Source organism: Phalangium opilio, unplaced genomic scaffold, assembly GCF_054372755.1.
Source record: "Phalangium opilio isolate 3A_F unplaced genomic scaffold, DU_Popi_V2 ptg000113l_1, whole genome shotgun sequence".
NCBI lineage: Eukaryota > Metazoa > Arthropoda > Arachnida > Opiliones > Phalangiidae > Phalangium > Phalangium opilio.
This window is the reverse complement of record NW_028324209.1, coordinates 3,939,529-3,955,772: the sequence shown is the minus strand read 5'-3', so window position 1 is coordinate 3,955,772 and position 16,244 is coordinate 3,939,529. Positions and strand designations below refer to the sequence as shown.

The 16,244-nt window shown below is 35.9% G+C and overlaps 1 protein-coding gene across 1 annotated transcript; it reads left to right on the top strand.

Moving 5' to 3' along the window:
* The first annotated feature begins 1,594 nt into the window (after nucleotides 1-1,594).
* Nucleotides 1,595-16,128, top strand: LOC149623410 (alpha-crystallin A chain). Its single transcript, XM_089853323.1, has 3 exons — nucleotides 1,595-2,224; nucleotides 3,013-3,410; nucleotides 14,782-16,128. The coding sequence occupies exons 2-3, from the start codon at nucleotides 3,024-3,026 to the stop codon at nucleotides 14,980-14,982; spliced, it is 588 nt and encodes a 195-aa protein (XP_089709449.1). The 5' UTR covers nucleotides 1,595-2,224; nucleotides 3,013-3,023; the 3' UTR covers nucleotides 14,983-16,128.
* The last annotated feature ends 116 nt before the right edge of the window (nucleotides 16,129-16,244 follow it).

The following is a 16,244-nucleotide window of genomic DNA, read 5'->3' as shown; positions in this document are numbered from 1 at the left end:
ATGTTTACTTCTATTTACTAAGTATATTTTCAAAAACGAATTCAATGAGAAGTCCTCATGGGGAAAATAGAAAAACATAACTTTGTTTACAGTAGGTTTTTTTTTTTCATTGCAAAATTGAAGCTTCTTAACGCAAAATGTTGACAATAAAGAAAAATATCCTTTAGCTCTAGAGTACGAGAAAAACACTTCCTCCGTGTTCTTAATATATAATTAAGAATCACAGTTTTTTCCACGAAACGAATGATGAGACATCGAAATCGCATTAGTCTGAGTAATCAAGCTCGAAACTAAATTTAAAATTTTGTCTCTAGATTTTTCGGGGGTGTTTATAAGTCTAAATGTAGATTATATTTATAAAAGAAAACTTTAAAGTTGAAGTTGATTGGTTAAAGGACTCATCAAGAAGAAGGTTAGACCTACGCGCCGAGTAAAAAAGCCTTAAAACGTCATCACGTCAGAGGAAACAATACGGAAGGTTGGCACGGCCATGAAGCTTCAAAGCGAATTCATTCAATCTTACAAAGAATATACAGAAACGCCGCGAAGCTTTCCTTAATTTGGTCAAAACTGATACTTCACGAAACCAAATTCATATTTGAAGTTTTGAACACAGAGAAATACAGCTTAAGAATGGTTCCTCCCCTTACCCACAAAATGGCGGCGAAGAACTTAATTGAATGGAAGGCATTGAGGGGGAAGGCTCCCGATTGGCTAAGTTAGGAGCTGACCTTTGTAGGGACCCGCTCCTCATTGGATGAAGCGCTTTAAATATGTTTTATCATTACCTAGTTTAGTTTGAACTTATTGGGGTCGGCTAAGTTCAAGCAACCCAGCTGTTCTAGTGCATTTTCTCTTAAAATCGAACATCAGATACATTTTCATGAGAAAATTTAAGTGTTTCATGATTTCGAGTTAAAATATTTTGGCCAAGTCACAAAAACGTCGTCATCAACCCCCGAAACCTCAAGTAAATAAAATAAAAACTGTAATTAAAATAATAATTATGTTTCGGACGTCAATTTTTGTTTTCGCGGAGGTTTATAGAAATAAATTCTTGTGACGTCAGAATTCTTCTTCCAAGAATTGAAGAAATACAAAATATTGCTAAATAAATTGGGTCTAATAACGCGCCAATTTGTACTAGGTGCAAATTGTTAACGGTTGTGACATTACTTGGAAACGCGCGTGGGTTTGTTAAAACCATTCCAATGGCGCGTAAGGCCTAACTAAGTAACTAACGATTTAACAAGGGCGGTAATGATGGTTTTTTATGGCCTTTAAAACAAATTAAAAGGGCACGTAACTGCCCAACCCACAAATTTGACTGTCAAGTTCCGAAGGGTGTCAGAGCGGGAACGACTCTAATTTTAAAGGGAATGTGAATGAATAATATACACGCAACAACGCTTTGGTGGGGTTTTTAACTCGAGCGATCATATTTTCCAAAGTACAGACAGCTTCTAAACATTTTGGTGCATTAACCAATATACTGTCCGCCAACAACGCAATGTTAATTTCTGACTTAACGGTCACCTTTCAAATTCAAAGTGACAGTAAGGGCACAAATCAATTTCTTTCAGGGTGACATCTCTCCTACCATCTTTACATTCCCTTTAAAATCAACGTCGATATCGCTCGAGGCAAAGAGTTCGATTGGTAAAAATTCTAAAAACACTAAAAACGAAAAGGTAATATTATTCGGACACCGGCAAAGTTAAAAGTCTCGCACTACTCCGCAATAAAACTCCTTTTTGGGAAAGCGCCTGTATCAGCTTTTCAACCAATTATCGGGCGGAACCGTCTATGACGTACCGGAATACGTAAGGAGGCCACGCATGCTCCGTATCGAACCCACGTTTATATACCATACTCTCGGCGCAGAGAATGAGAAGAGAAAAATTCTGACTCATCTATTCCTGGCTTCAGTTCGTGGGTAGTAGAGAGCGCGAAAAATCGTAGAGTGGAACTGGCAGCCAAATTTTCTGACTAGTTGTAGGTCGCTGTTGAGGACGTCGAAGCAATTTCTCGTAACTCCCGCCAGTGTGGGTTTATTCGGGAACTTTCTACAAGAAAAGAGAAAACTTTATATAGCCCTTACCTCAAGGCCGGAACTTTAGATTCCTCCAAAGACAGTGGAACTTAAAGAAAGTACGCGAAAAGTTGTACTTCCTCAAATAAGTTAATTGAAAATTATTTTAAAAGGATTGTAAACAAAAACCAGGTAAGGGTATTAAATATATTTTCAATACTTCGTATCACGCACGTTTTTCAGTTAAATTGCGGCGCGTAACAAATTATAAATTAGTAATTAGTTATAGAGAGAAAGAGAAAACAGGTTCGCATTTTTTGCAAATTCGAGTTCTTTGTATTAAGGGACGAGTTTCCAGGTACAAAAACACCTGTCGGTATTCCCAATTTGAATTTTTCCCTGAACGATTGGATCCCTTAGATGCTCGGTAACTGTTTAGAACTTGTATATTGCAGTAAAGCGAACCAATATCCTAAAGGGGTTAAATAGGAGATGCTTTTGCCTTCGATAAAAACGGTCCATTAAGTTGAGGTTAGGAGTTTAGTGACCTTTTAGGAGTGGCAAGATTGTATTTTATATTTTCGCGCAAGTACTGGACGCGTGATCGACGTTTTTAGGTCACTGTACGTCCATCAGGGTTGTCATTGGTCAGAGAAAACCCGGAATTTAAGTCATTTAGTTGCAACCCAATTCATACTACGCGATTTTGCTGAAATACAATCATGTATACTCGCGCAACCATAAATGCATTGAAAAATATTTCTCAGTTTTTTTTTCTGTTTCAACTCCGAGATTTGTAAAAACATTTTGTCAGGAAAAATGGCTAAGTTTAAACGCGCGTTTTTAGTTCAAAGGTTTCCTTCTAAGGGACCCTTCTAATTCCCCCTTCTTAAGTGACATTCGGGGTTTTGACGATGACGGAACTGTATTTTGCACTTTAGAGTACACGCCGCTAATAATTTATTTTAACCATTTTGCAGTTTAAAAAAAAATGGCTCCAGAACGCAAAGTCCCCGTCTTGAGGACGGACACCAATATCTTGGATGGCGAATTCAATTCAATTCGCGAAAGATTCGAAGCGGAAATGAGGAAAATGGAAGAAGAGATGAACCGATTCCGATCTCAATTGATGGATCGGGAACGGGACGTCGGATTCAGTACTCAGACGCAAACGCAGCAAAGGACCACTACCAGTCACAGTACGAGCAGCAGCGACGCCGGAACTACCCACAAGTCCGAATTGCGAACCTGGCTCGACGGACTCAACTCGCCACTCATCCAAGATGGTGATGATGGAAAAGTACTCAAGTTGAGGTTCGACGTTAGCCAGTACGCTCCGGAAGAAATCGTCGTCAAAACCGTCGACAACAGACTGCAGGTTAGTTATTTTAAACCCATTACTGTCCTCCCACTTCTCTTGCTCGGACAATAAGCTAAGTTACCGAGACGGTTACAACGAACCATTAAGTGTAGCGTGTAACAAAGCTCTGGTCAGTTACGTTGCAACCTTTACGCAACTCGGAGCGCAATCTCATATAATGACCCCAAGTAACTCTAAAATTTCAAAACGTTAAAGAAGAATTGAGCGACGCCATAAACATACACAAAGGTTGACCTAAACGCTAAATTATTGTACCAACTCTTTCTTTCCCCAACTATGATTTCATAATGTCTGGTTTCGTATATTTCTGGTGAACTAGATCCTAACAAAACGTTTTTGGTATAAAATTATTGATTAAAATACTACACTATAGACAGTGTTATCTAGTCAGTATAGGTTTGACTCTACGGCGCAACAACACAATATACTAAACCCCATAGAGAAAAAAGTATTCGCTGACTATTCATAGAAGACTTTTATACAGTAGACACCACCATTCATGTTTTTTTGTATTTCCGGGCGGATGGTTTTCAATTACATTAGGTTGCGTATCGTCCTTGTATCGGGTTGTCGGCATGAAGCCAGTAACGCTGTTAAATGTAGGTCTATAAATAAATCATTCTCCGTTTATAATTAGACTGAAATATTCATCGGTGACGCGTTTTTATGACGTGTTTCCTTGCACGAAGAATTTAGTATCGGAATGTCTTCGGAACCGCAAAAATACATATACATTTTCCCTGGGTAAACGGCAACGCATTCTTTCTAATGACGTTGAAAGTAAATCAGACGGGGATGAATTTTAAACAAACACTAAGCTCAGCGTCTATTGGTCGAGTTTTCATCACGTGATCCCCATAAACTTAGAAAAATAACAATTTTTTTTTGAAAATAAATCCAGAGGAAAGAACAACAAATTACTCAAAAGACAGTCAAAACTTTGGGGACACATTTTGAAAAGACTAACAGCGTGTTAGCTAGCTTAGAGGTGCATGACCTCTCTGCAATTTAAGACGTTAAAACTAATTTTACATATTTAAATTATGTCGGGAATTTAACTAAATATATTTTTCAAGACAATTAAAAAAACCTAACCAATTACCTGATAAATTACAATAATCTCTGATAGCGCGTGAAGCATGAACATTGATTATCGTTTTTAGTGCCATAATTAAACGCTCTAATTCATATATTTATATCAATACTTGTTGCTACATTGCATTAAATAGTCAAACTACGGCGGGTTCTAACCGCTCTTCCCAGCGACGACTTGTTTCAAGGGCAATCTAAAGTTTTAGTACCTATTCAAGTCAAACCTGTCATTTACAATCCTCGCAGTTTACGATTTCGTCGTCGAATTAGAATCGACGTGGTAGCTGGGGGAATCCCGCTAGACTTTCTAGATTAAAATTACAATTTATCGATTTTTGGCCTCCCAACGCTCTTATAGGGTGCTAGTAGACCAATTATGTCAGTTTCAACTGAGGGGCTAATCACTCTTAGATTTCCTAAATATATATCCATTACGGATTGCGCGAAATCATTTCAACACTGTCATTGAAGGGTAGGACTTTTAAATACTTCCCTGAGAGGCTAGCCCCTCGATTTCAACCCGGCATTGCACCCCGGAGAATCAAAGTGGAATCTAGTGCAAAGCATTCAACCTCCTGCCTAGTCATGTAGGTCGGGGCTTAGGGTCGGGGACCAAGAGATCAGGACGAGCGGAAAAACTTAGAGGACATTGAGAGTAGACGAAAAATGGAGGGTGTCTGAATTAGTTAGACCATGGTGCCGGCAGTAAGCTATCGGAGCGACTTTGTTGGTGACGCGATATTCCATATTGGTATGTGAAACCCGTACAAGTCTCCGAAATTTTAGAAGTAATTAGGTAGCTTAGCATTATCATCAGTTTATAATATATGTTCCATAAGTATGACACTTTCTATACTTCGTAATGCTAGAGACTTACTGATGAGAGCTAGTTCGAGAACGACAAACGAGAATTGACTACACTCGGTTACTTTTGCAGTCCATCTTCCTATTTAGTCTTTACTAAACCTTTGACAGCGACTCATCAGGCGTCGCTTTACCTCGAATCTATGACCTACCTCATTCACTTTATGACAAGCTCCCGTTTGTAACCAGTGACAAACTTATCGAACATGTCTTATGACTTATGGTAATAGGAATACTTAAAGTTTACTTATGATGATGGCTGATTGAAAATGCGAATTGGTCCTGCGCACACTCTTCATTGTTTATCTACTGTTGAGTGCAGTGAAAACGGGGGAGGGGGAGAAAGAGAGAAGAGGATAAATCTAGACGACAAAGCCTTTTATCCGGGAGAACTTGGGGGAGATCCTTGCCAGGACCAAACAGCTTCTCTTTTCAATTTCATTAATGAAAAGTTTTCATAAGTTTTCAATTTTAGTGTCTCGGCGTGGCTTTATGGGGAAACAAGTAGTCCCCCCACCCCATTATGATGATGTTTAGAGGAATAAGGGATTCCCAGACGCTGGTACTCGCTTCGTAAAATAGTTTTGGTTTTCGTTTTTTTTTTTCAAGGGGGAATATCATCTATTTTTAAACGACGCGTGCATACTTTTGCTGGTTTTAAAAGAAACTCTTGAGGCACCACCAATAAGAGGGGGTAATTCGTTCCGTAAAGGGATGGTGAAATTGTAGTTTAATTTAATTAGTAAAATTACGCGGCTTCTGAGAAACCCGGGACAATTTTTTTATATATATTTACTAATTATCCTGCCAATTTGTAAAATCTCGAATATCTTTAATTTTCTCACTTTTTCCTGGTATTAAACCATATGATGAATTTTTATACTTCTTTGATCATTTCCCAGTCAAATTATTTCGCCATATATTAGAAATAAGTTGAAAAACGAGCATGAAATTTGAGACCAATTGAACTTTTTTCCTAAAATAATTGACCAAGGCCTATAGACCCCCAGTCATATTTAAACCAATGTCCCAAAACATTTTCAACTACCCTTTAAAACTGTCGTCGGTGTAAGGGGCATAATAAAGACGCTTGGGAAACTATAACATACACCAACATTATTTTAAATACAAAAACATCACTGGAGGGTATGCCAACACAACCGCAAGATTACTAACTATACTTCACGATTAAGATGATAAGAAACGATCCGATACTTTAAAAAAAATCTGGTGTAGTGTAGACGATACTTAAGTTTTTTTAAAAGCGTTACCGGTACGTTAACTTTGATGATGTTTAAGATGTTACCCCTTACAACAAGGAGATAAAAGATGTTTAATAATAAATGGTTCTAAGGGTAGGGCATATAATTAGTGACTCAAATCACGATCGGGATATTAAGGATTTTTAATTTATATAATAAAGCTCTTTTAATAACCTATTTGTTGGCAATTGATGCCTAAAGAGGTACTTAAAAGATAGATTACTTTGTTAAATACGGCGTTCGGCAAATTTGGAACTTATGATAATACTATATGAAGCTGTTTAAGAATCCCTTTAAAGGTTACTGCAATTTAAAATCGATTTTAAAAAGAATTTAGCAGGAAAAGGTTACGTTATTTTACTTAATAGACAGTCGTGACTCGAGTCTTCTTCCAAGAACTCATTTGAAATACATTAATAACATTTAAGTGGCATCTACTCTATATTTAAATTTATATTTCTTATATTGGTAAAAGCAAGGGTTAAACGTAATCTATTTCTCTTGTCAACGAGGAAATATGTTTGCTAGAGATTTTCATAATTATACCAAGAAATTTCTATATTTTTCGCATTATGCAATAGCGTTTATTAACAAAAGTTAAGGCAGTTTTTCCTTACATAAATAATAAACAAAAGCCAGACGAATTAATTAGAACCCTTTCTCCATAACCGATCAGTCAAATAGCCTTGGAATTTTTAAAAAATATATACACGAAAAATATAAATTTACATAATGTAACTAGCGGATAAATAGCCAGGTTATTTTTCAATATATTTTAACTTATAGTTCAAAGATGATTGTATTGATAGTCTAGGGTAGGCTGGTTGTAACGGCATACTTTCAAGTAAATAAATATCACTATAGAATTGAGAAGTGGAAATCCGTGTTATCTTCTCATAGTCTATTTAAAACAACTGACATTACCTTATCAATAAAATAAGTTAATACAAGTCTGTCTAAAAAAGGCCCAGCAGTTTTGAAGTGAAAAATAAGGTCCATTTTCACAAACAGCCTGGCTCCCCTTGTTTTACAATTTTAACCACGTGATTTTCATATTTTTTGTGCTGGAATGCCTTGTTTGGCAGGTCTTTTAATACCCGCAAAAACGCGATGCACCTGCTTCTATTGTGAATTTAAAAAAACTTTAGGGTGGGTGGGAAGAGAAAATTAAGGTGGGACAAATAGTTGCATAATGAGGGATTCGAGGGCCGCCAAAGGTTTATAATAAAAAAGGGAGCTTAGCCCTCTCTCTCCCTCTTTCTATAGCTAAGTTATATTTCAAGGCACGAGCTTACGGATCACGATCTAAACGTCACGCGTCACGAAAGGCCAAAACGAAATTTAGATGCTAAAGGAATAAATATCATATTTTAGTAGATCCGCTAGAAAATATACGTAAATATCTTCGGATAATATGAAGAGCGATCTAAATGATATTTACACGTTGTTGTTGAAGGGGTTTAACTTCTTTTTCTTGAGATAGAGAAAGAGATGTTAAAACGTGCCAGAAAAATATGGTTTTTCGGTATTTCCCCCATAAATTTAATATTAATTATATACATTTTATATTGACGTTATTTAAGTTGCGTTCGCACCAATTTTAATTCACTAAAATAACTAAACGTAATTTATTTATACCAAGAAAAATCTTTTTAAAATATTAAATCTGAACATAACCCTACATAAAAACTAATTTAAATAACCAGTTACCATTTATTATCCCTTAGAGCGAGTTATTAAAAAGCGTGTGTAGTAGCGAGTACGGATATCCCAAGGCAAAGAATGACGCGTTAGTAATTACGCTTCAAATTGAATCAAAAATGTTGATTTTCAAGGTGAATCGGGGCGTTCCCAAAATTTATTCATTACTTTCTCTAATATATGTCTGAAGTTGTCCATATTTTATTACTACTTTTTATTACGCCGTTCCCCAAAAGGCAGAAAAATCGCCTATGTAGTTTATGGGTCCAAAACAAATCGCTAAAAATATCCAAAATTTAAACATCACTCTCTTAGATATGTCTGACATTGCCCATACTTTATTACTCCTTTTTATTACGCCGTTTCCCAAAAGGGAGCAAAACTCGCCTACGTAGTTTATGGGTCCAAAACAAATCGCTAAAATATTGAAGCAATTTTCTCGGCTATATTAAGCGGCTATGGCACGCGCAACAATCAATAATATTTCCCCGCTATCCAAATTTTCTCAAGTTGAGTTTTCACTATTACGAGATTAAATCCCCCTACTGTTCAACATCATTCAAATAGCACTAAGGTAGCTTTGTACGCGGTAAAAACTAAAGTTGGAAAATAACGCATAATGATCGCTCGTTATCACGAAATAGTTTTTTTAGCGAATCCATAAAAGGGAGATTGAAGAACTCGCGTCTTCAAATAGAATACATACATCATTTATTTCTCGGTGGAATTACCTTGATAATGGGATAGTTTCAGAAGTTCATAACTGGAGTCTGAAGTAAAACGCTCTGTCCAGTTCTCGTTTAATTTACGAGGCTGAACCCGTGCAGTTAATTTCAACTTCTTTTATGTAATGGACTTCTTAACAGTTACATTTATATTCATTTGACCGGGTCTACTTTCTTTTCTACGGGCGAAAACATTGCATTTCCCTTCGCGTAGATTTGGGTATGATGAAATCTCACAACGTTACGTAGTCACGCTGTTCTTTTTTTACCGTTTTATTCCGCTCTGTGGGGTAGACTAAGGTAATGATTGAATAGCGGAGACTAATAGGGGTCTTCCCCTTAATATTCCCTCTTTGTCTTAAAGATTACATAGAACGAAATTTAGGGGAGACTTGAATATTTAACAGACCAATTTCGATAGAATTTACATCTGTGCAATTTCACGCACGTATAAGGGATGTTTTACCTATAAACTGCTCTCAATCTCGATTGACGGAGAATATATAGAGTAATTGCAGCCTATCACCTTACCCTGTATTGTTCTCTATGGGGAAATTACCATGGGGCGCCACGTGGAGGATGCATACTATTTACACAAGGAGGACAGAAACCCGTCTGCTTTTTGTTCTCCGGCTAGCCTAGCCTTCTGGTGTAAATGGTATGCATCCTCCATGTGTCTAAACTATCTATTGAAAATGATTTAGATAGACCAGGGATAGATTTAATTTTAGAAGTAGGAATGGAGAACGCTTAGTATTTACTTCAGTCCGACTCATAGCCCAGTATAGAGCCCCTCCCTCCAACACGTAACGAAAAGGTTAAATATCTTATTGGCACACTTAAACTACGTTTTGATGACGTTGCTGACGTGGACGACGAAAAGTACGTAATTCCTTTTTACCTCTGTCGCTATGACCCGCCTCTACCGTGGAAGGGGTCCGGGACTATGACGCGCGTCCAGATTACTCTGTTCTCCATTCCTACTTCTAAAATTAAATCTATCCCTGGATAGACTTTTTGATAATTTCACAATCAATTCTAGAAATAAAAACCATCCCACTCTAATTAAACATAACCCAACCAAATCCATAAATTTATAAATAAAACAACCAATATTAATACTCGGTCTCTCTTTTGTTTATTATATTTATTATTATGAATTTCATTTTCTAAACATAGATATAGAGTCATATTTCATTTATGGTTACGGTTTCCTGACCCTGCCAAAAATACAAAAACCGATTTCCCTTTGGAGCACTCCCCCCTGAAACAAAACAAAAGGCGAAAATCGATCTATGCCCGTTTGCCACACAACGAGCAGTACAACACAGAACCCAAAATAATACGTAACCGGAAATACCGATCCACCCCCAGATAGATGATAAATGAATATGAATGACTCGAAAAAAAAAAAAATACTAAAAATACGAGAGTTCCGAGGGGGTAGACGCTCTGGATCTCTGCGTACACCTGAGTTCAGCTTTGACAGTGCATTGAGTTCAAAGCCTTAGGAACTCACAGTTCAGCTTTGACAGTGCATTGAGTTCAAAGCCTTAGGAACTCACAGTTCAGCTTTGACAGTGCATTGAGTTCAAAGCCTTAGGAACTCACAGTTCAGCTTTGACAGTGCATTGAGTTCAAAGCCTTAGGAACTCACAGTTCAGCTTTGACAGTACAACGAGTTCAAGGCATATTGTACACCTGAGTTCTCAAGTGTCTACCCCCTCGGAGAACTCTAATACAATGCCAGGAAAGTCCTCTCCCTGTATGGTTCTACAGTTCTAACTCATATATAATAAATATAATCTATTATCTGGAAAATATTTTGGATTATGATCATGCAACTTTAACAACAGAGAAATAATTACTCGGCAAACTCCGAGTAATTGTTATTTATAAGATTAAAGATGTAGGCCTAAGGGAAGTCAGAAAGATAATCGCATTACGAAGAGAGTGAGAGAGAAGAAAAAAACGCAAATAACGCCCACACACAATCTTTACAAATCTTTTCATTTTTCTCTAACAATAGTGTTGCGTTTTTACTGAAACAATGTTGGGAAGATTTCCTATTTTTTTTCTTCCTTCTCGTTCCTAATTACTAATTAGTTTCACATTGCTCTGAATTCTTTTTGTTTGACTTGGACTTAATTGTTTCGGGACTTATTGGTTTGAGCTCAGGCGGCAGGGTGGTTGATTACGTTAGGGTAATTTAAAATTTTAATTATTTGAAATTGACGTCAGTGAGCTATAGGATTTCCACTTACGTAATACGCTTCACAGAGTATCCCTAAAAAACTTAATTGCTCGTAGATATACACGTAACTCCAATTTGAATAATATATAATAAATTATTATATATTACCTTTTGAATAAAAAGGAGAGATTTTATCCTTTTATCTTAACTTGTTTAATATAAATGTGGTTTTTATAAAACATCTTATCAAACGAGTTTTTTCTTCTTTCTGTTTTTGTATAATTTAAGGTTTTCTACTTTTCTTCCTACATCTTTACATCAACTTTATTGATTCCCTCCCTTTAAAAAATTTAACATGTCATAATATTGGGGTTAAAAAAGTTTAGTACAGTTTTATTATACTAATCCAAGACGAATGAGTTTTAAAAGACTATCTCGAGTTCCAAAATAAATTGATTGTCTTAAAATTCAAAATCTGGCATATGTTTTATCTTAAAACGTGCAACGAACCAGCAGCACGCAAAACCAAATATGGTAAAATCCTTTTAATCCTACACTGTGAACTTTAAAAAAAAAAAAAAATTCGGCGGTGGGGAGAGCCTCGCCTCTATATAACATGGCGATGTATCATTAAGTCGTCTAGACCACGATGGCAAGGAAATCAAATACCGCTTTTTACTATAAAATTGGCCAGAAGTAACGTACAAATTATAAATATGTCATTTGAAATCCACTATATCTTATAATAAACTTATGGTAAAAGGTCTACAATGTTTTTTTGAAAATACTGCTGTATGTAAAGCGTTTGTCAGCCATGTGGTTTCAAACAGAACTTCGGCTAAAATAATGGTACCTTAGAGCAGGTAGACTTGTGTATTTCGTGGTTACTTATGATTGAATTGGTATAGTGCAAGTCTCAATCCCAAGGAATCCAGCCTCCACACTGAATGAATGGCTTTTGATATAAAATATTTCCTTTGTATTACAATCAAAAATGGTTTTTAAATGGAGTTGTTCCGTTTTTGCCTCCAAGGCTGGCATTAAGTTTAATGTTAAAAGGGTTAGGTTGAAGAAACAAGTTTATATATTCTTTGTATGGCAGAGTTGAATAACATATTCACAACCACCACCGACCTCGCAAATGGGCCAAGTTATTCGCGAACGAAAAGAAATTTGGAGATAATTTCACGTTTATAGTCGCGGCGGGACCCATAATTTTAAAAGTTACGTAACTTCAGTTCCCCTTTAATGCATATCCGGTCGAATTTTTCTATTTCTCCTTCACGCCAGTTAAATCTTTCGCTTTCACTCTCACTCCACTTAATTTAAATTTATTTACGACTGGTGCCTGACATAATCATTAGAGAAATAGGTTGGAACGTCTAAGATCTAGATACTTCAAATTTTTCTCTTTAACCATACTATAACGCAATTCCTTGGAAATCACGCGAAAATATCGTGAAGTTATAGGGGAGAATACATTAAAAATATTCGGCAAGCAACAGCGTAGATACTGAGAGAATCTCTCTACTAACGATAATAGTGGGAGCGATAGGAAAGTGATTGGGTTGGGCAGAGGTCGGAGTTCAAAGAGATACAATGTGACCCCTATACACAGTATAAAAGCTCCTACAGTTGATTTAATTTACTTAATATTAACCTTTAGTGGTAACCTTTGAAGATTAATTTTCCTCAATCCGAAGGTCGAACTTCTTACGTGGTTATTTAAATCCTCCAATCTCATTCCAAAGTTCCAGGATGTGTTTACTTCCTACTAATCCTAGCTTAATTTCATTCTCAAATGAATAATTAACGTATATTTTAAGCCTAATTCTGGCTGTCAAAAAAATAAAAATAAGAGGATCCCTGGGATAGCCTTGTGAAGAATTCAAGACCTAATTGGCTAGGTGCCCTTTCTTGGTGTCTCCAGTATCAAGGACCAAGTATACCACGCAAAAATACCTAAGATTTCCCATTGGAGCCAATCACGAAGCTACTTTTGAAATTTCTTGATTCTTTTTTTTTTTCTTTTCCTTGATAGAAGCAGGGAGAGCGCGGTTCACGGCAAATTACGTTTAGTTTCCCGTAACTTCCTCCCCCTAAAAATCAACCGTAAGTTAGTTCTTGAAGCTCTGTTCCAAAACGCCAAGGAATGTCTGCTACTCTAAGATAAGGTTGTGGCTGTGTGTCTATATTTATAAAAGAAGCGCCTCTGTTTAAACAACCTCGTAGAGCGAGCGGTGCTTCAAGGGACCTTTTTTCGAACCCCATTTTTCAAAGCTTCCACTATTTTCTTTACCACGACGAAGGTCAAGTTCTATCAACCGTACTACTTTTTCGTTACTTTTCTATAAATTTCACACTATCATCTGGCTTGTTACTTAACATTGATTCATTACTGGCAGAATATTTAAAAAAAAATGAATGGGCCTTCATTAAAAATGTATTAAAGTAGTTAGTTGGCATCATTCGAAAAGGATTGACACGAATTTTTGAATTTCAAATTTCCCTATTCGGCGATTGTTGTAAGTTTGCGGAGTTGCAAGGTTTATTTTCGACTCTGAACGATCAAGTTACACGAATTGTCGCCTACAGTTGATGTTTTTTATAGCCAAAACAAATCACTATAGAGCTTGCGAAGCTAAAACATTATAGCACCCCCTTGGTTAAAAAACCTCCTTCCATTGTCTCTCTTATATGACAGGGAAGAATCTTATAAATAGAATTTAAACTTGCAGATGGCTTAGTTACAAAATAATCCCATATAGACAGGAAACCAATGTCTCCACCGTGTCTCAGCCATAACCCTAAAATAACCTTTAAATTCGGTAAATTTCTACTTTCAAGTTTACTGATTAAAACTACCAAATCATTATTTTACATGAAAATTAAAACGAGATCTTAAATTATAGATTAAAATCCATTTGGATACAAAGCTAATGGAGAAACGAGGGGCCAACCACCCAGCTTAATCGGTGTACACGATGTACCTTTGACTGTACTAAAGGGATTACGCGTAATCTTCAATACCCCTTAGCTTAGAATATGTTAAAATGATTACTAGCAGAAGTATATTAGCGTTTAAATATTTATCAAGACGCGCTTGTGCATTTTGTCCCACGTCAAGACGAGGTTTGTGGGATGATTGCTGGGGATTTAGTGTCAAACAACTATTGAATTCACCTTACGGTGCGATGCCCATTTGTAGTTTGATGAGCGGGAAAGCAAACTAAAAGGGTGAGCCTGGGAAGAATGACGTTACATAACTAAAGCATAGGGAGGATACAGAGTGTCATCCTTCTTCTATTATCCCCTTCTGTTACTAGTAATCTATAATCGATGTACAGGGCACCCGAGAGTGATTATCCCCTCGTGGGTGGGGAAAACTGGTCCTTCGCGAGTTATTCTTTCAAACTGTATACCACAAACTTTAGTTTCCTTGTCTGTTGATTATGTTATAGTCAGTTAATTTAGCGCTATTTTTCGATACGTAACTAACGAAGCATTTTCTTTTGTTTTAATCCCTACAGGTTCACGCCAAACACGAGGAGAAATCAGAAAACCGTTCAGTCTACAGGGAATACAACCGAGAATTCTTGATGCCCAAAGGAACTAACCCAGAAATGATTCGATCCTCACTTTCCAAGGATGGAGTCTTGACCGTCGAAACGCCCCTACCGGCCCTCGAAGGCAACAAGGAACGAATGATTCCCATCGATAAATCACACTAAATTTTAATTAAAGCTAAAAAAAAAAAAAATAAACACCTCTACTCCCCGTGAAATATATTTAGATGTAAAAATATACATTTATGGAGACCACCGTATATTGAGTAGAAAATATTGTACACGTAAAAAAAAAGGATAATTAAAAGTTCATTTTATAGATCTCGTTTAATTAATTAGCTGGCAGCTCTATCTACTATTTAAAAGCGATTAAAAATAAAACAAATTAATACCTTATTTTGGATTAGGGGGAAATATTAAAAATGAACCTACGTAAGGTTTATTTGCAAACTCCCAATTTTCAAAATGGCGAATTAATCGAAATTCGCGGCACTTAAATAATCTAAGCATTTGCAATTTTAAATAAAAGATTTTACAAAACACGAATGTCCATTTTTAAAAAAGAAAATCTGGCTCTGAGGAATCGAGGGCATTTTTTAAAGAAAAATTTTACGTCGAGCTTAATTTTATACTCTATTTAAAAAAAATATTACTTAAGCCTTAAATCAACAGCGAAAAGTTAATAAAATATTTGGCGCTAAAACCAAATATATGCTAATAAATTCTGTCCACTAATTATGTTTTTTTTTCTTCATGTAAATGTAGTATATGATGAACGCCTTAATTTTAATTTAAACAATTGAATTTCTTAAGATTTTTTTTAAATAGAGAAATTCAGATGTTTTTCTGTTATAATAAAAAATGAAAATGTCATTCCTAACTTCGTTTGTTTTTTTGTTCCGATGGAAAAGAAAAGAAAATGATTTGTTATTTTTTTGCGTGATATAAAGTGATTTAACCAATTCACCGAATATTTAGAAAAAATAATTTTTCAAAACTACCTAAGTTTATTTGTTTCTTGGTTTTTTTTTGTTGTAGAAAACGTATAATGCAGGTATATCTACCGTGATTTTAATTAAACATCTTGTTTCTGGCCTATTTGTACTATTCCGCCATAGCTTAGACAATATTATGTGTCAAAAAAATGATATAGTCATTTCACGGTAGCTTAAACTTCGAAGAAATAATGATGTAATCACTCGCGCCATAACTTATAGAATTAAAAACAATTTAAGATATAATTTAAATTCATATATTTGACTGCCTTTTGTGTGCATTTGCAAAATTGCATTAAAATAATCTTTCGGTGAATGGACTGCTTTTATTAAATTATTTAATAAGGGCATTATAATAGTTTACTTCCTGAGATAATTTTTTGGACTTCTGTTTAATTCGATAAAAGAAGCCTTAAAATTCCCTATTCCCCA

What these genes read in the sequence shown, in the direction of transcription:
- LOC149623410 (XM_089853323.1), top strand. Translation starts at nt 3,024, where the DNA reads ATGGCTCCAGAACGCAAAGTCCCCGTCTTGAGGACGGACACCAATATC. An exon ending in CCGTCGACAACAGACTGCAG is followed by an intron (nt 3,411 to 14,781) that starts GTTAGTTATTTT and finishes TAATCCCTACAG; the next exon opens with GTTCACGCCAAACACGAGGA.